The 19991-nt window shown below is 44.4% G+C and overlaps 1 protein-coding gene across 1 annotated transcript in view; it reads right to left on the bottom strand.

Annotated features, from left to right (window-relative positions):
- The window catches only part of TSPAN2 (tetraspanin 2), a 62986-nt gene that overhangs the window by 17605 nt on the left and 25390 nt on the right, over positions 1–19991 (bottom strand). Inside the window, exons 3-6 of the mRNA XM_080799937.1 lie at positions 13399–13496; positions 10737–10811; positions 9370–9468; positions 8068–8139 (exon numbers count right to left, since the gene is read on the bottom strand). Of these exons, the coding sequence (XP_080656063.1) occupies positions 8068–8139; positions 9370–9468; positions 10737–10811; positions 13399–13496 (344 nt within the window). The remainder of the gene's footprint in view (positions 1–8067; positions 8140–9369; positions 9469–10736; positions 10812–13398; positions 13497–19991) is intronic.

Below are 19991 nucleotides of genomic sequence, written 5' to 3'. Positions count from 1 at the left end.
AGTGAAATAAGTCAATCAGAGAAAGACAATTATCATATGATCTCTCTGACATGGGGAATTTGAGAGGCAGGGCGGGGGGCCGTTAGGGGTAAGGAGGGAAAAAAATCAAACAAGATGGGACCCGGGAGGGAGACAAACCATAAGAGACTCTTAATCTCAGGAAACAAACTGAGAGTTCCTGGGGGGTGGGGTGGGAGGGATAGGGTGGCTGGGTGATGGATATTGGGGGAGAGTATGTGCTATGGTGAGTGCTATGAAAGGTGTAAGACTGATGATTCACAGACCTGTACCCCTGTGAATCATCAATAATACATTATACGTTATGAGACTGAGGTTTTAACCCACTGAGCCACCCAGGCGCCCCAATGCATTATATGTTAATAATAAAAAAAAAGAATTTTAAAAGCAGCATGAGAAAAGTAAACAGTTACATAGAAAGGAAACCCCATAAGATTATTAGCTGATTTTTCAGCAGAGACACTGAAGGCCAGAAGGAAGAGGCATGAACATTTCAAAGTGATGAAAGGAAAAAAACCTGCAACAAAGGCTACCATTCAGGAGGAGAGAAAAAGAGTTTCCCAGATAAACAAAAGTTAAAGGAGTTCATCACCACGAAACTAGACTTACAAGGAACATTAAAAGGAGTTCTGTAAGTGGAATGAAAAGGCCATAAACAGGATTAAGAAAATTATGAAAGGCAAAAAACTTAACATGTAAATACAAACATAATAAAAGTAGTAGATTAGGGGTGCCTGGGTGGCTCAGTGGGTTAAGTCTCTGCCTTCGGCCCAGGTCATGATCCCAGGGTCCTGGAATCGAGTCCTGCATTGGCCTCTTTGCTTGGTGGGGATCCTGCTTCCCCCTCTTTCTCTGCCTGCCTCTCTGCCTACTTGTGATCTGTCTGTCAAATAAATAAATAATTTTTTTAAAAAGCAGTAGATTAATCACTTATAAAAGCAGTACAAAGAATAAAGCACAAAAGCAGAAAAATCGTTTTATCTATAAAAATCAAAGAATTCACAAAATAAAAGAATGTAAAGTGTGACATCATATAAATGTGGAGAAGGGAAAGTAAAAATTTAGTGCTTCTAGAATGGGCTCAAACTTAAGTGACCACCAGCTTAATATAGCTATATGCACGAGATGTTATATGAGCTTAATGGTAACCACAAATCAAAAACCTGTAATAATATGCAGAAAATAAAGAGAAAGGAATTAAAGTAAATTATGAAAGAAAATCATCAAATAACAAAGGAAGAGAACAAAAAGGAAAAAAGAACAGAGATGAGCTACAGAATAACCATAAAACAAGTAACAAAATTGCAATAAGTACATGCCTATCAATAATGACTTTGAATGTAAAGGAACTAAATGTTCCAATCAAAAGACACAGGGTGACCAAATGGATATAAAAACAAGATTGATCTACATTCTGTCTAAAATAGACCCATTTCAGACTTAAAAACACATGTAAATTGAAAATAAAGGGGTAGAAAAAACTTTACCATGCAAATGGAAGCAAAAAAAGCTGGGATAGCAATACTTAGACAAAATAGATTTTAAAACAAAGACTATAATATGAGACAAAAGAAAGTCACTATATAATGATAAAGGGAACAATCCAACAAGAGGATACAACAATTGTAAACATTTATGCATTCAACAAGAGAACACCCAAATACATAAAGCAACCATTCACACACACATAAAGGAAGAAATTGATCTACAGTAATAGTAAGGGACTTAAACACCATACTTACATCAATGGATAGATCATCCAGGCTGAAAATCAACAAGGAAACAGTGGCTTTGAATGATACATTGGACCAGATGGACCTAACGGAGATATTCAGAACATTCCATCCAATAAGAATGGAATATGCATTTTTTTCAAGTGCACATGGAACATTCTCCATAACAGGTCATATGTTAGGCCACAAGACACATCTCAATAAATTCAAAAAGATTGAAATCATACATATTTTCTGACTACAATGGTATGAAACCAGAAAACAATAACAAGGAAAAATCTGGAAAGAACACAAATACATGGAGGCCAAATAACATGCTAGTAAACAAGGAATGAGTCAACCAAGAAATAAAAGAGAAAATTAAATACATGGAGACAAATGAAAATGATTACACAACATTCTAAAAATCTTTGGGATGCAGCAAAAGCTTTTCTAAGGGCAAAGAATATAACAATACATGCCTACCTCAAGAGCAAGAAAAATCTCAAAACAACCTACACTTGCACAAAAGGAGCTAGAAAAAAAGAAAACAAACCAAGCCCAAAGCCAGTGGAAAGAAGGAAATAATGAACATTAGAACAGAAATAAATGAAATAGAGACTAAAAAAGCAGTAGAACAGATTGATGAAAATAGGAGCTGGTTCTTGATAAAGATCAATAAAATTGATAAGTTTTTAGCCAGACTCATCAAAAAAGGAAGAGCAAGAACTCAAATAAATAAAATCAGTAACAAAGGGAAGAAAAAACAATATCACAGAAATATGAAAGATTATAAAAGAGTAAGAAAAATTTTATGTGAACAAATTGGACAACCTAGAAGAAATGGACAAATTCCTAGAAACATATAACCTCCCACAACTGAATCAGGAAGAAATGAAAAATTGGAATGGATTGAATACTAGCAATGAAATTGAATCAGTAATTTAAAAATCCCAATGAACAAAAGTACAGTACCAGATGGCTTCTCAAGTGAATTCTACCACTTATTTAAAGAAGAGTTAATACTTATTCTTATTTTATTTTTTTTAGTATCTCCCCCTTTTTTTTTAGAGAGAAAGAGAGCCTGCATGAGTTGGGGGACAGGCAGAGGAAGAAAGAGAGAATCTTAAGTAGACTCCATGCTCAGCACAGAGCCTGATGCAGGGCTTGATCACAGGACCTTGAGATCATGATCTGAGCCAAAATCAAGAGTCGGATGCTTAATTGACTGAGCTACCCAGGTTCCCTGAGTTAACACCTATTCTCAAATTATTCCAAAAAAGTAGAAGAGGAAAGAAAGCTTCCAAATTCATTCTATGAGGTCAGCATTACCCTGATACCAAAATGATACCAAAACCAGACAGAGACATTACAAAATAAGAGAACTACAGGCCAATGTCTCTGTTGAACAAAGATGCAAAAATCCTCAAAATACTAGCAAACCAAATCCAACAATACATTAAAAAAATCATTTACCATGATCCAATGGGATTTATTCTTGGTATGCAAGGCTGGTTCAATATTCACAACTCAATCAACTTAATATATCACATCAATAAGAGAAAGGTTTGACCATATGATCACCTCAATAGATGCAGAAAAAGCATTTAATAAGGTACAACATCCATTCATGATAAAAACCCTCAGCAAAGTAGGTGTAGAGGGAACATACATCAACCTTATAAAGGCCACATATGACATGTCCACAGCTGAAATTACACTTAGAGCTTTTCCTCTAAGATCAGGAACAAGATAAAGATATCCATTCTTACAATTTTTTTTTTCTTTTTCCTTACTCTTACCACTTTTGTTCAACATAGCATTGGAAGTCTAGCCACAGCAATCAGGCAACAAAATGAAATAAAAGGCATCCAAACAGGTAGGGGAGAAATAAAACTTTCACTCTTTGCAGATGACATGATACTATACATACAACACCCTAAAAACTCCACCAGAAAAGTACTAGAATAGATAAATAAGTTCAGTAAGGTCACAGGATACAAAAATCTGTATATAGAAATCTGTTGCATTTCTATATACTAATAGTGAAGTAGCAGAATGAGAAATTAAGAAAACAATCCTATTTACCTTTGCACTCAGAATAATAAAATACTTAGGAATAAACTTAGCCAAGGAGGTAAAAGATCTGTACTCCAAAAACTATAAAGCACTGGTGAAAGAAATTGAAGATGACACAAAGACATTCCATGCTCACAGACTGGAAGAACAAATATTGTTAAAATGTCCATATTACCCAAAGCAATCTACACATTTAATGCAATCCCTATCAAAATACACAATATTTTTCACAGACTGAGAACAAATAATCCTAAAATTTCTATGGAACCACACAAGACCCCAAATAGCCAAAGCTATCTTGAGTAATAAGAACAAAGCCAGAGAAAAACCAGTACCAGATTTCAAGATACACTACAAAGATGCAATAATCAAAACAGTATGGTACTGACACAAAAAAAGACACAGAGATCAATGGGACAGAATAGAGTCCCCAAATAAACCCATGCTTTTATGAACAACTCATCTATGCCAAAGGAGGCAAGAATATGCAATGGGAAAAAGATGGTCTCTTCAATAAATGGTGCTGAGAAAACTGGACCACTTTTTTACATTATATACAAAAATAAACTCAAAATGGATTAAAGACCTAAATGTGAGACCTGAAAAAATAAATTCCTAGAAGAAAACATGAGCAGTAATCCCTTTGACACTGGCTGGAGAAACGTTTTTCTAGATAGGTCTCTTGAGGCATGGGAAACAAAAGCAGAAATAAACTATTGGGACTACATCAAAATAAAATCCTTCTGCACAGCAAAGGAAACAATCAACAAAATGAAAAGACAACCTATGAATGGGAGAACACAGTTACAAATGGTATATCTGATGAGGAGTTAATATCCAAAAATATCTAAAGAACTGGTAGAACTCCACACCAAAAATCCAAATAAACCATTTAAAAAATGGGCAGAGGCCTTGAATAGACATTTCTCCAAAGAAGACATTGGGATGACCAACAGACACACAGAAAGATGCTCAGCATTGCTCAGCATCAGGGAAATGCAATTGAAAACCACAATGAAATACCACCTCACACCTGTGAGAATGGTTAAAATAAAAAACACAAGAAACAAGTGTTGATGAGGATGTGGAGAAAAAGAACCCTTGTGCACTGTTGATGGAAATGCAAGCTGGTGAAGCCACTATGGAGAACAGAATGGAGGTTCTTCAAAATATTCAAAATCGAAATACCATATGATCCAACAACTCCACTGTTGGTATTTACCCAATGAAAAACACTTTAATTTGAAAAGATACATGGCACCCCTGTGTTCACTACAGCATTATTTATAAAAGTGAAGATATGGAAGCAACCCAAATGTCTATCAATAGGCAAATGGATAAACAAGTAGTATATATACACAATGGAATGTTACTCAGCCATAAAAAAGAATCCAATCTTGCCATTTGCAACAACATGGATGGGCCTAGGGTGTAATGTTGAGCGAAGCAGAGAAACACAGAGAAAGACTAATGCCATATATTTTCACTCATATGTGCAAACTAAGAAATAAAACAGATGAGCAAACAAAGGGAAAAAAAAGACAAAAAACAGACTCTTAGATACAGAGAACAAACTGGTGGTTGCCAGAGGGGAGGTGGGTGGGGGACTGGGTAAAATAGATGAAGAGGATTAAGGAGTTGCTTGTGATGTGCACTGAGTAATGTACAGAAGTATTGAACATTGGGGTACAGATGGCCCTTCTTTTCACTACATCTGTATCTTTGGGGTAAATACCCAGTAGTGCAATTGCAGGGTCATAGTGTAGCTCTATTTTTAATTTTTTGAGGAATCCCACACTTTTTTCCAAAGTGGCTGCACCAATTTGCATTCTCACCAATGTTCATAGCAGCAATGTCCACAATAGGCAAACTGTGGAAAGAACAATGATGCCCTTCAATAGACAAATGGATAAAGAAGATGTGGTCCATATATATATAATGGAATACTACTCAGCCATGGGAAAGGATGGCTGAGTAGTATTCCATTATATACTGTTGATATATAATACCCAACTTGTGTATCAACATGGACAGGACTGGAGGAGATTATGCTGGGTGAAATAAGTCAAGCAGAGAGAGTCAATTATCATATGGTTTCACTTACTTGTGGAGCATAAGGAATAACACAGAGGACATTAGGAGAAGGAGAGGAGTGAGTTGGGGGAAATCAGAGGGGAAGACAAACCATGAAAGACTGTGGACTCTGAGAAACAAACCGAGTGTTTTAGAGGGGAGAGGGGTGGGGGCATAATGAGGCTGGTGGTGGGTACTGAGGAGGACATGTATTGCACGGATCACTGGGTGTGGTGCATAAACAATGAATCTTGGAACACTGCATCAAAAAATAATCATATATTTTATGGTCACTAACATAGCACAATAAAAAATAAAATGGTAAACTTTATTAAATGTATTTTACCACATGTAAAAAAATAATAAAGCAATATATTAAAAAATAAAAAAAGTATTGAATCATTATACACCTGAAACAAATTCAACACTGTATGTCAATGACATTTGAACAACAACAAAAACGAATCACATCGGGAGGGCCTCCTGCAACCCTTCAGATCACATGCCCCCTTTGAGTCTGTGGTGCTCCTCTCATGTAGCCTTACTCATGCACTGCTGGGTGGTGGAGCTGGCTCCCTTGCGGGCCTGTCCAGCAGATGGGGAGAACTGTGAGGGCAGTGGCTCTGCCTTATTCACACCATCCTACTCACAGGGAGTCAGTAAGTGTCCAATGCCTGACTCACGACACAAACTGGAGCTAATGTCTCCTCAGTGCCTTCATAGCTGCATGCCCAGAGCATCCATGTCATTGTCCCCATATTCTCATACCCCTCCATTACCTCCCACATTATGTCTGTTCTTTCCCAGACCTCTTCCCTGAAACTGCAGAGCAAACACCATTAACGATCTCCTAAGACCAAATCCAGCAGGTTATTTCCGGCCTTCATTTCTTTGTCTTCTTCCCAGCATTGGACTCTATGGGCAAACCATCTCTGCCTTCACTGCCTTGGCCCCACTGTCTTTGGACTCACAGTCTTTTGGCTTCTAGTCCTCTGTTTACCCCTTAAATGTCAGGGTTTTCAGCCCACTTCTATCTTATTCCACACAGTCCCGCTGGGCATTCCTTTCCACTGCTACGGCTTTGGCTACCACCGCCATGCTGGGATCCCTACACCCACCTGAGCTTGGATTATGTGTAATTCCCACAGTCACCTAAAGAGCAAACTTGACCAAAACTGCCCCAGGATCTGCTCCTCTCCCTATATTCACCTCTTGTGGAGAGCAGAGCCTCCACCCACCTATTCTGCCCAAACAGAAGTCTGAAGTCTTAATTTCCTCCCCTCAACTCCCCCTTACATGCAAGAGGCCTGTGGATTCCACCCCTGAACATCTCGGAATCTGCTGCTTCCTCTCCCTTCCCACTGCCCGTCACTTGCATCAGCTCCTCATCCTCTCCTTCCAGGGTGTGCACAAGTGCCACTGAAGTGGCCTCCGTCCATCACTCTCCCACCTTCTATCTGTCACACCTGACAGCCGGAGTACTGTTTCTACAACTCAAAACTGACCATGTTAATCCTCTGCTAAAAGCAACACCTTTCCCAAACTTCCAGGTGTACAATCAGGCCTCTGTCTACCTTCCCAAGCATGTCCCTTACCATGCCCTCCAGAGTCCCTATTTTCCTGGAGTTCCACTCGGCTGCACCTCTGTTCCTGCTGCTTTTGGCCTGGGATGACTGTCCCTTGTCAAAATGCAGCTCGAGGATTCCAATCCTCGAGGATTCCTAATGCCCCTGTCTGCACTGTACTCTGTACAGACCAGGCACAGAACTTTCTCCCTTGACTAGACTTTGAGGCCATGGACGCAAGAGTCACGTTCTTCATCTTGGAGTTTTCAGAAACAGGCACAGTGCCTGACACATAGCACTTAATAAATGAAGCATTTATCAGTGATGCCACAGAGAGGTCTTACGTGACATTCTCAGGGTACACACCCTTGTACCTGGCAAGTTTAAGTAACGCCATAGCATTTGCGCCATTATGGGCAAGGCAGCATACCATCATTTCCCAAGGGACCAGGAGACTGAGACTCAGCATTGCTTCCTGCTCTACGCAGAATAGAGCTGAGGCACAGAAGCCACTGGGAGAGGGCCTCCTAGATCACACCCATCAACCCCCCACCCCCGCCGCCTCCAGCTAAAACCATCTTACATGAAAGTAGGATAGGGACCCTGGCAGAGAAGCTTACCTTGGGCCCTAGAAGCTCCTTTGGGCATGTGGGTTGGACCTGTTCAGAGCTTTCCTTTCCACAGCACTGAAACTGGAGAGTCAGAAAAGAGTTTTTTAGGGCAGAGGAGGGAGAAGTGGGAGCTACAAGTCTGGGCATCACTGCTGAGGATCAGGGGACTGAGGCAGCAAAGCAGCTATGGGGCCCAGTCAGAGCAACCCAAGCTGCCATTTCTAGAAAGATGGTGAAGAGTCACATAATCATGCTAGCAAAACAGGGAAAGGAATTCCGTCAAGTTTTCTGAGTTTTACGTTGGGAAGTGACTCAAGGCAACCCAAACAAAGCAAGAAGCCAACGGATGGTATCTGTGTAAACTGCTGTTTTTTAGACAGGTATTGGGTTTTTAGATTCCTTTTTTTCAGCCTGGGAGCAATTTAATCTACTGAGTGGCTAAAGTTTTATGAGCTTCAGAAAGGGCTCATTAGCTGGGGACAGTCTGGGACAGAGAGGAAAAGTGACCACAGCAAATAAACCCTGGGGACTGAAAGGCCCGGGCCTGAAGGCTGGTCAGCAAACAGGTGTCCTGCCTTACAGCTGGCCCTTCAAAGACAAAGGAGAGTGTGTGCGGCTTGATGTCTCGGAGGCAGCTGAGGCTGAGTAGGAGAAACGGTTGGTACTTCCAGGACGGTCCTGTGACGAACAAGAATGGGGCTACCTGAAAGCACCTGGCCCAGGAGTTCATAGCTACTTCTGCATATTGCAGGGAAAGGTTAAGACTCTGGCCTGGCCCATCTCCTCTGTACCTCATCCTTGGTTGCCTGTGTGCAGCCCTCAGCACTGCACTGACAACACAGTCCCATGGAACGTTCCAGGATTAAGGGAGCATGGCTCTCTCTGTGCCCTTTCATTTCACAAATGGGGAGCTGAGCGATTATTAGGGAGACAAGGAACGTGCTTAAGTGGCAGACCTGCAGCTAGAAATGAGCTTTTCTGACTTGAAGGTCAGGGCTGTTTCTGTTATACCACTATGCTGCCTTTTGAGAGACCTTGGTATTTAATTGGGCGGCTTTCTGGGTGTTCTTATTTGTGCTCTTTTGTCTCTCTGGGGCACATTTCCTGACTTCCTCTTGCGAGCCCTCTGTGCTAGGCCTCTTCCTCTTCTAGGTTCTTCACAGAATGCCAACTGTGTCTCCTGAGAGGGCTGAAATACAGTGTTCCAGTTTCATTTCACCAACTTTATTCTGATCCAGGTGAAGAGAGAGAACCTGGCTAATGAATGATCTTTAGAAGAGATGATTTCAAGGAAGAAGTAAAGTTACTTACTGTTGAGTGGAAGGTGATGAGAGTCCCATTTCCCCTTTCCCTGTCTTTCAGGTAATCATTATAAGCCTCTTCATACATGGTCTGAACATGTCGTATAGCCTAAAAAACCAAGGGGACAGCAAGAGGGGGAAGTTTCAAACATTCTCCTTTCATCAAGGAAAACCCCCCATTCCTTACCCTTGGAAAATACAGTCTTTCCCTATGTTTATCTGTATTTAAAGACAATGCCACATATATGGGATAAATTACAGACTCTGGAGTTTCTCAGACACTTTCAGAGAGGGAAGGATAGACTAACCAAGAACAGCTTTCATAGACTAGCAAATTTCTTAGAGCGGAGGTTCTCAAACCTAAATGGACATTGGCATCCATCAGCCCCCAGGCTCCTGGGCCCCCCAGGACATTGTGACGTACAACCAAGTGGGGACTTACATGTTCTTGCTACCCTATTTGTTAGAAGTACTCAAGTCTATCCATGACATGGTTTGAAAAATGTCCACGACCAAGGTAAACCGGTTCAGCATACAAATAGCATATGAAACTTAGAGAATGTTTTTTTCTGGTTATAACAGCATGTGATCTGATGTCCCTAGTGATCTCAAAAAGTCCTAAGATCCAAGTCCTCCAACCTATAGAAAGAACCGGTTACTTTAGAAATATTCTAAAGGAGGTGATACTTACTTATTCTACATGTTTACCATTTTTTAGAAAAATCCAAAGTTCGTACACACAATACTGATAGCACATGAATTTATGTGAAATACAGTAAACTTAAGATTCCATTCTTCCTCCTTTTCATGCCCGTCTTTCCCACAGTGTGTCCCTTCTAAAAAGGCTACTTCCTCTGTGGCCTCTGTGGGTTCTCTTGATAACGTATTTTGGATACCTATAGTTTGAGCACCAATTTAAATAAACTGGCTTTCCCAGTACACAGCAAGTCAGACTTCAGACTTTGAGGATGATGTGGCCTCTTTTCAGGCCAAGCCCTATGGACAAATGATAATCTAACAAGGGGTAAAAATACATGTTCCTCTCCATCCCTCTTTCTCATGTGTGTAATCTACCTGCTTCCCTGTTACAAATGGGATCATCTTAAACTAGAATCCTTTAAAAGAAATCATAGACTCTTTTACAGATCTAATGAATTATCATCTTCTCAGAAAAATGTGTGCAAATAAATGTATGCATACTTATACATACAATATGCACAGGTCTGCACAATACGTGTAGGTTAAAAAGTTCTGTGTAAAGGATATCTATGGGGATTATTTAGTTTTTCAGTATCATTGTGGGTGAAATATTCTCATAGCTTTTGCCATAAAGAAACACTTTAACCATCGTAAAAAGAGATTGTAATTTCTACTTACTACACCCTTGCCTATAAAAGCAAATACTCCAGTGGTTACTTCAGCAGCAAATATCACCAGGAGGCAGGTGAAGAACTGTAGAGGAGAGAAAATACTCACTTCATTAACTCAATACCTTTTCAATTTATTTGGCCTCTTTAATGCTAGTTCCACTTGAAAAAAAAAATTAGGCGAGATTATTAGTTTAATTGATCTGGTAGGAAGCATCTACTGCCATTCCCTGTAAGTTTTTTCATTCATTCATTTGCTCATTAATTCATTCAGCAATTGTTCATTAAATATCTACTCTGCACCAGGCACTGTCCTTGGCACTGGGTATACAGTGGTGATATGATCCCCACGTCTCTGCTATCGTGGACCTTCTATTAGAAAAAAGGGATGAATACTCGCCATTTGCATCAACATGGATGGAACTGGAGGAGATTATGCTGAGTGCAATAAGTCAAGCAGAGAAAGACAATTACCATATTGTTTCACTTATATGTGGAACATAAGCAATAGAGCGGAGGACCACAGGGGAAGGGAGGGCAAATGGGGAAGAAATTAGAGAGCGAGACAAACCATGAGAGACTCTGGACTCTGGGAACCAAAGTGAGGGGATGGGGGGATGGGGTAATGGTGATGGGTATTAAGGAGGGCACGTGTGGTGATGAGAACAGGGTGTTACATGCAGCTAATGAATCATGGACCACTACATCAAAAACTAATGATGTACTATATGGTGGCTAACTAAACATGATAATAAAAAAGAAAATGTGAAGTATGATAAATGAGTGAGGCAATAAAAAGGTGAATTAGATAATTTCAGGTAGTGATAAAGAAATCCCACCGCTTACATCAGGGAAATACAAATCAAAACCATAGTGAGATGCCATCTCATGCCAGTCAGAATGGCTACAATTAACAAGTCAGGAAACGACAGATGTTGGTGAGGATGCGGAGAAAGGGGAACCCTCCTACACTGTTGGTGGGAATGCAAGCTGGTGTAGCCACTCTGGAAAACGGCATGGAGGTTCCTCAAAAAGTTGAAAATAGAGCTACCCTATGACCCAGCAATTGCACTACTGGGTATTTACCCTAAAGATAAAAATGTAGTGATCTGAAGGGGCACGTGCACCTGAATGTTTGTACCAGCAATGTCCACAATAGTCAAACTATGGAAAAAGCCCAGATGTTCTTTGACAGATGAATGGATAAAGAAGAGGTGGTATATATATACAATGGGATACTATGTAGCCACCAAAAAACTCCCTAAATCCTGCCATTTGCAATGATGTGGATTGAACTAGAGGGTATTACGCTAAGAGAAATAAATTGGTCAGAGAAAGACAATTATCATATGATCTCTCTGATATGAGGAATTTGAGAGGCAGGGCTGGGGTTCGTGAGGGGAAGGGAGGGAAAAATGAAACAAAATGGGACCAGGGAGGGAGACAGACCATAAGAGACTCTTGGTCTCAGGAAACAAACTGAGGGTTGTTGGGGGTGTGGGGGAGGGATAGGGTGGCTGAGCGATGGACATTGGGGAGGGTATGTGCTATGGTGAGTGCTGTGAATTGTGTAGGACTGATGATTCACAGACCTGTACCCCTGGGGCAAATAACACAATATATGTTAATAAAAAATAATTAAATTTTTAAAAAAGAAGGAAAAAGAATTCCTGTCACTTAGAACAGTGCCTGGCACCTAGGCGGTCAATGAATTCTTGATGAACAAAAGAGATTCCATAAAGATATAAAGCAAGGCCAGGACATAGGAAGTGACTGGTGGGGTCTAGGCTTGGGGAAGGTGTGGTCCAGACTCTGCGGACTGTAACGCTTCTCTGGGGAGTGGGAGTGTTGGTGAGGGGCAGCCTCCTGGACAGATTTCTGTTCTGCTCTCTTGGGTCTGCTCTGTGTTCAGTGATAAATGACAGGGAGCTCAGCACCACGGGAAAGACAGGAAGAATGGAGGATGGAGAAGATGAGTTAGAGATTTTACCCTGCAAGAAATCAGAAGCAGAAGTCACAGTTAAAAATCAAAGATTGCAACAAGAAGGAGAGACTGCCCCTAAAATTGCTGTTTCTGATCCCTCATGGAGAAAGACAAAATCTTTCTCTCTCCCGGCCCCTCTTCCTTCTCCTTGTTTCTCTAGGGTCACTCTGGCATTGGATGTAGAGCAGTAACTGAAATTCATTATTTTCTTCTCTTTCTTTTTTCTTTCTTTCTTCCTTTCTTTCTTTTTCTCTCTTTCTTTCTTTCTTTTTTTTTTTTTTTTTAAGACAGAGCCTGCTTATTAAAATAAACCACAAGAGGGATGTTTGATGTTACTGATCTCAAACAGCAATTCTTTTCTTATAGTTCACAACACTTCCCTACCTATAGGAACCTTGGCTGCCTCCCTCACTGTGAAGTAATTTTGAAAGAGCAATCATAATTACCCCTTACAATTATTGGGCACTTTTCCTCCCCAAACGTTCATGCCAGTGACCTCATTTTTTTTTCATACTTTCCATATGAGGCGGGGACAAAGATAATATTATTCTTAAGGAAGAAATGGAGAAACGGAGACTCAGGGAAGAGGGAGTGAGTGCCAAGGTCTCAGTAGGTCCAGGAGCTGATGCTGGAGGCCAGACCTGGGGGCCCCCTTCAGACCAGTTCCCTCCCCCGACGCCCTACTTACAGATCCAAGCACACACTGCGACTCCCGCATGGCTCCACAGCACCCGAAGAAGCCCACGGCCATCATCAAGGCCCCTGCTCCAACCAGCACGTACAGCCCTGCGGGGAAGAGTCAGAGGCACGGCTGACCCTCAGCCCGCTGGCTGCCCAGCAGCTCCAGGGGTCAGCTCCCCGTCGGGTTCTGCGGCGAGTCTTCTGCTGCTGCTAATGTGATGGGAGACACCTGTTGAAAGCACCTGCCAGAACCTGCGCAGGGATCCTGAGAGGCAGGGGCTCGGTTACCCTCAGGGAACAGAGAAAGCTGGTACTTATCCAGGTGAAGGGACCTCCTCACCCTCACTTGAGTGGCAAGGATTGGAAAGCTCTTCTGTCTGATTCCTGCAGCACATATGCTCTTAACCCTCTCCACACGCCCTCTCCCTGCACCCCCCCAACCATGCCAGGCACTTTACCTCTCAGGTTTCTGCCACCCTTGTCAAGTGGTCATTACTATCATTTTCATGAAATTGAGGCAGTTGGGTCCAGGGGCGGTCAGGATCAGTGCCAGAGGCAGGGCACAAACCCATACCTCCCTAGGAGCCCCTTGGGCTCATGGCACTCAGGAATTCATGGCTGTCACCATCTAGGATGGCCAGGAGGACAGAGTGTCTGGGAGGGCTGATGGGCTGCCCAGATGGGAGAACACGGACACAGCGGGGCAGAAGAGGGAGGGTTTGGTCATGGAGAGGGGCAGGAGGACACAGCAATAAGGCCATAAATTTTGTGAGAATCACACACTTTAGAGGGCATCACCATGTACGCTGGGCACATGGGTAGTTGCAATGTTCTAAGAAAACAGCCAAGAGAGGAGGCAACAAGGTAACACACACCAAATACTGTTACTAATACAATATTAGCTCCATTTATGAAGGGCTTATTTTTCCGGGCACGGCAACTGGCACAAACTTATTAATTTAATCTTCGTGAGGCCAAGCACCACTATTATATCCATTTTCTAGAGAAACTAGGCCCCCAAAGGTTAAGCGATTTGCCCAAGTTCATAGAGCTGGAATAAAAATACCCATCTGCTTCTAAAGCCATCACCACTACCCTAACCTGCCCCACCCGTCCAGCACCAACAGCAACCTTCATTTGGACGCTAATTTCCCTTACTACTGAAGGCAAGTCATAGGAACCATTGCTCACAGAGAAAGAAAAGGACAGAAATGTTCTTGTTCTGAGAGAAATAAAGCCAAGCCCTTTCGTATTTCCTTTTCTGATCCAGAGATAAGTTAGCACACAATGTGAGGCCTGGTGCTGGACTTGCTTAGAATAATGCTAATTGTCTCTATTTTATTTTTTGCATTTTAGTCCTATGAGTCACCTGGAAACCCCTCCCATTCTCTGAAAGGGTGGGGAGCCAACAGTCTGCTTCTGTGGAGGAGGCCTGAGGGCGCCCGCTGGGTGTCTCCGGGGGCCCCTCTGGGTGCTGCCAGTGGTTTGTGGGCAGATCTCTTGGGTCCCTGACACAGACGGGGTGGCAGGCCAGGCTGCTGTGCTTCCTGTCTTCCCCAGGCTGTTGTCAGGGCCTCCGGGCCGGGGAAGCCCTGAGGCGTCTGCCGGCCTGGTGCAGGTGTTCCTCTCTTTCTCTCTCTCTCTTCTGCTCTGCCGGCTTGGCCCCTTCCTCCCCTTTCCCCTTCACTAGAAAAGGGATTTCGTGTGGAATGAATGTGGTCATGAGAGAAATGACACCATATTAAAAACAGGCTAATGTTGGCTCCGCTGCCTCAACACCTTATTGCTTCAAACATTTTCTTTTTCTAAGCTCTTTCATTTCCATCATCTCACTGGCTTCTCGAACAAGCCCATTAGATGAGGCAAAGGTTCTATTTCTGGTTTGTTAGTGGGGTTTGGGCAGAGACCTGACTCCTGTCCTGTTCGACCAGGCAGCAGTGACACCACCTTATTTTGTCCCCTCACAAAGGGTCACACGCATGTGCTGCCGTAGTATTGATTTCCCTCTACAGATTCTGCTCCAAGTGAGAGTCGAGGGCCTGGTTCCCCCTGGAGCCTTCTATAGCCTGGGCTCCAGCCACAGGGGAATTCACCGGGACCAGACCTGGCCTGCTCTTTTCCATTTGGTGCTTTTGCAGGTTCTCGTATTTGTCTTTCTCTGTATCTGAAGTCCACCACCTAACCTTATTCACCCGATCTAGAATAATGCCTAGCACAAGACAGAACTCTTGATCAGCCTGGCTGTCTGCCACTGCCCATCTTTGCCAGGAAATACATGCTAGGAATATATCTCAACAGACCTCCACGAAGCCACCACAGGCCTGGGCTCTCTCAAGGTCAGGCAGGTGAGTGTGTGGCCGCACTCCTGAGAAGGGGCTCCCGGGAGTCCAGAATGCAGGAAAGAGGGCTGCTCCTGGGGAGGCTGGGGTGCCGTGGACACAGGCACGGGGGCTGAGGAGGACAGCACTGTATCCCACTGTAGACAAGCTCACTCAGCCCCTCCAGCAACAATCCTTGCCCTTCTAAAATAATGTCACCCCCACCTCCCTGCACCAAGAAAATCTGCTTATTTGTATAACAGGCCATTCTTAGGCTCTCAGAATCCTAGAGCTCAGAGCAAAAACACCGTGGGACTGACCCAGCAGCTCCAGTCCCTGAGGCTCTCCCCAGCAACCAAAAAGCCTTGTCTGTAGTAACTCATTTTTAAATGGCTCCCCCGCTTTCCGGAACTGGGTAGTGGCGCGGTCATCCATTTCCGTGACTTTCTGGAGGCAGACGGTTTTACAAACCCGGCTAATGACCATTTTTCATCCAAGAATATTTTTTCTCTGCCTTGGTGCCACTCTCCCTCCCTCCCAGCTGGCCCTGGCTGCACATAATTACATCTGTATGTGGAGTGCGGGATGGGGCTTAGCTGATGGGGAAGGTAGAGACTTGAGCTCTATGTGAATAACAGCTTTGGTTATGGAGTACCGTTGTGTGGAGCTGAACACGGATGAGTCATGGAGTCATTCAGCCCTGGGGTGACAACTGACACTTCCTGGCACCTCAGCCTGCTCTGTGCAGCAGCCACACTGTGCACCCAACAGGCACTGGCCCGGGGAACCGGCGGCCCCCACGCCATCAACCCTTCTCTCCTTCTGACTGCACGGCCTCTAAACCACTCACTCCTTGGTCTTTCCTCCCCGTATCCTCATGTGGAGTCATGCCTCCTCCCTCTACAGAGGAACACAGCAACCTCCCTACATAAAAATAACGAAGCCCACACAACAGGTCCTGCTTGTAAGTGTGCTCTTCTCCCGCCTCACCTGGCGCAATGGGGTCTGTGGCTTATTAGTAGTCACATCTCACAGCTGGGGAATCGGAGACACGGAGAATTGAAGGCGTTTGCCAGAGGGACTGCCCAGCTCGTGAGGAGCAAACCTGGAACTGAGCTAGGGAGTCTGCTGCAAAATGCACGTTCTGACCCCGCTGGTGCAATTCCAGCGGGAACGCAGGACAACGGGGACTCTCAGCTAAAAGCTGTTCACTTTGCAATTTATAAATGTCAGGAGGGTGAGGGCCTGCAGAGTCTCTAAGGGATGACGTCTGGGTCTTCCTCTGAAAATACAGGGCTGGGAGCTAGAAATCCAGGCCTGTCAGCTGACTTTCGGGTATTGTTATCTGCGATATGGAAATAATAATCTCACTTGTAAAAACGCTTTGGAGAAACTGTCTCAACCAGGTAAGCTACAGCACCTCTCTTCTGAAGCCACCATGACTCTCGGGGACAGCTGAAAACCAAGAAGTAACAAAATATGATCGGAGTGAGTTGGAGTTTTGAAAAAAGCAAGCCAGCTCCTCAGCGTTCAGCCCTGGAACCCTTTCCTTTACACATAATGTTACACACAATCGAAACCAGGCTCCCTGACTCTGAATTCAACAGGGGGAGACAGCTACGGGTCAGCCTGGGACCCTGGAGAGCCAAAGGGCTGCTGTCTGTGTGGGCAGCCCCTCTGTGGAAAAAACCTGCCAACGTCCTTGGCTCACAAACACGACTTCATGTGCCCCATCATGTGTGCCCCATCCAGGCTTCTGAGGCCCGGGAGGCCAGTGCCCTGCTCAGCACTCCTGGAAAGAGCCCCCTGCGCTGTCTGTCCCTCTAGGAGGCCGCCATGGAGCGGGACTGTAACAGGAGGTCCGAGGGGCAGGTTAGTGGAGTTTGCAAGCCAGGGGGCAGGGGAGCGTCCCCCTGGAGTTTGTGGAGAGGACCACAGTGGAAAGAGGGCAGGAAACCCCAAGTATCCCAGCAGTTCCTCTCTTTCAGGCTCTCTGTTCTCCATGTTAGCACTCCAGGACACCGGTATCCTGCCCCAACCTCCACACCTTGGCCTGGACTCAGAGGACCTTGAGAAGGGGTGGCAGGGGGCAGCCCTCAGGGCTCAGGGCTCCGGTCTGGATCTCTCCACTCTGTCCCCAGCTGTGACGTCAGGATAGATCTTCATCACAGGAAGGGAACCTCTCTCCATCACAAGGAAGAAGCAAGGATCCCAGACAGGAAAGCATCCTCGCCCCCAAGGACAGAGAGAAAGTTCTCCTACAAAGCCTGGCGGTCATGTGCCCAGAAACAGGGAGCTAGGCCCTGTGCGTTCCTGAGGTCGCTCTCAGAGAGGGGCCTCTAGGCTGTGAGGCTCTTTCTCTAAAAGCCACTTGAAAGTGCCCTTGCCTGTTCACCAACACTCTTTAACAAAGGGGTGATAAGAGTTTCGTGGGCTGATTGCTCTGGCACTAATTCTGAAAAGAAAACACCCAGCTTAGTGACCGCTACCCTGTGACATGAAGTGAGATTTTCCAAAACCTGTTCCTGCTTCTTTTTTAAAGTCCTATTACCTCACACCGTTTGCTCTGTAAGTCCATAAATGGTGTCCTGGTGTATTTTTCTTCTCGTTTTATTGCCAGAGAGCAGGTATCTTTCCTATTTGGATAATTATTTATTGAGGAAAGAAGTATCGATTTCTGCAAACATGTATATGGCTCCAGTTATAGTCTAAGAAATACCTGAAGTGGAGAGGAGGTTTCTGACTTCCCACGACTGTTTATTGTTGTCACCGTCTAGGTAAAGAGAACGAGCACAGGCCGAGGCGTCAGCAGACCTGGGTTGTGGGCTGAGCCCCGCCACGAAGAGCTGGAAAACCACCGCTGACTGCCAACCTCCCGTTTCTTCTCCCCTGTTCTGTTTCCTTATTCTACCTGGTGCTAAGATTCCTGATAACACGTTTCCCTGAACTTTGAGCACCGACCTCGAGCATCCTCACCACCAGCCACTCAAGGGCAGACCCGGGGAGGGGAGGTGTGGCTGAGGAAGAAGAGCTAAGGGTGGGCGAACCCACATCCCTGCCCCAGGCCACCAAGAACACACTAGAAGGACTCAGGCCCTGCCGTATGGACTGTTGTTTTCCCCAGCCAGCATTCACTTCCTCGTCATCTCTGTGAAAGAAACCAACCTTCTCTGCTCAGTCCCTGTGGACTTTGACCTTTAAGGCAAACGTGAAGCCCAGACTTCAGCCAGCAAGCCCATTCCAATGACTGGTGTGGGAACAGGCCCTGGACCTGAGACCGCTAGCAAGACTGACCCTCGGGACTTTAGTCAGAGCTGCTGGAGTGAAAGCAGGACGTCCCTCCGTTGCCAGGGTTACTAGGGAGCTGGCACCTGGGGCTGGGAGCGGCCATGTTGTCACGTCTTGAGGAAAACTGCCCGAGAACGGAGCCAAAGGGAAGCAGAGGGAAGACATGGGTACAGGTGGGACTCTGACCCCATCACTTGCACGAATCTTGGACTTTTCGGTTTGGCGAGTCAAGAAATTTCTGTTGTGCTCAAGACAGCCTGCATCAACTTTCTGTGACTTGCAACTAAAAAAGTTCTGACAGATATGTCCATAAAGATATGACATTTCTTGCATCATGGGCTGCTCGTACTGCTTCGGTTTAGATTAGCGAATAGGAATGTTCGCATGGAATGGGTCCCCCTCCTACTGAACCCAGAAAGAGAAATCAGAACTCCATTCTGATTTTTGCCACGTTAGTGGTTAAATACCAATGTAGGGGAAAGTTCACTCTTACCTGTGGGAGTCTGCTGAACTTCTTGGGTTTACAAAAGCATGAAAAAGGTTTTCTTCCCTTGGACCCCAATCAACACGTGTGAAACTGCTGGTCAGCACCGTGTGGGACAAGGGGGACAGAGGCTGCTCCCCACGCTGCACCTCAAGTCCACACACCGTACCCCCTCTGAGCGGGAGCCCTTCCTTCCGCAACTCAGGTTCCCACTGAGGCTCATGAATGATTCCTGCTAGGCTTGACTCTTCTCTCGCTGATATCTTTGATCATTTTGATTCCTTCTGTCCCTGACTTTAATACTGTTGAATAATAATGTTTAATAACGTTTCTTGTCTAATTCTTTCTTCACAGTTCCTACTGTTTTTTTTTTTTTTTTTTTTTTTTTTTTAATTTGACAGAGATCACAAGTAGGCAGAGAGGCAGGCAGAGAGAGAGAGGAGGAAGCAGGCTCCCTGCCGAGCAGAGAGCCCGATGTGGGGCTCGATCCCAGGACCCTGAGATCATGAC

Source organism: Martes martes (genome assembly GCF_963455335.1).
Source record: "Martes martes genome assembly, chromosome: 4".
Lineage (NCBI taxonomy): Eukaryota > Metazoa > Chordata > Mammalia > Carnivora > Mustelidae > Martes > Martes martes.
The sequence above is the reverse complement of the archived record's forward strand: the minus strand, read 5'-3'. Positions and strand labels throughout refer to the sequence as shown.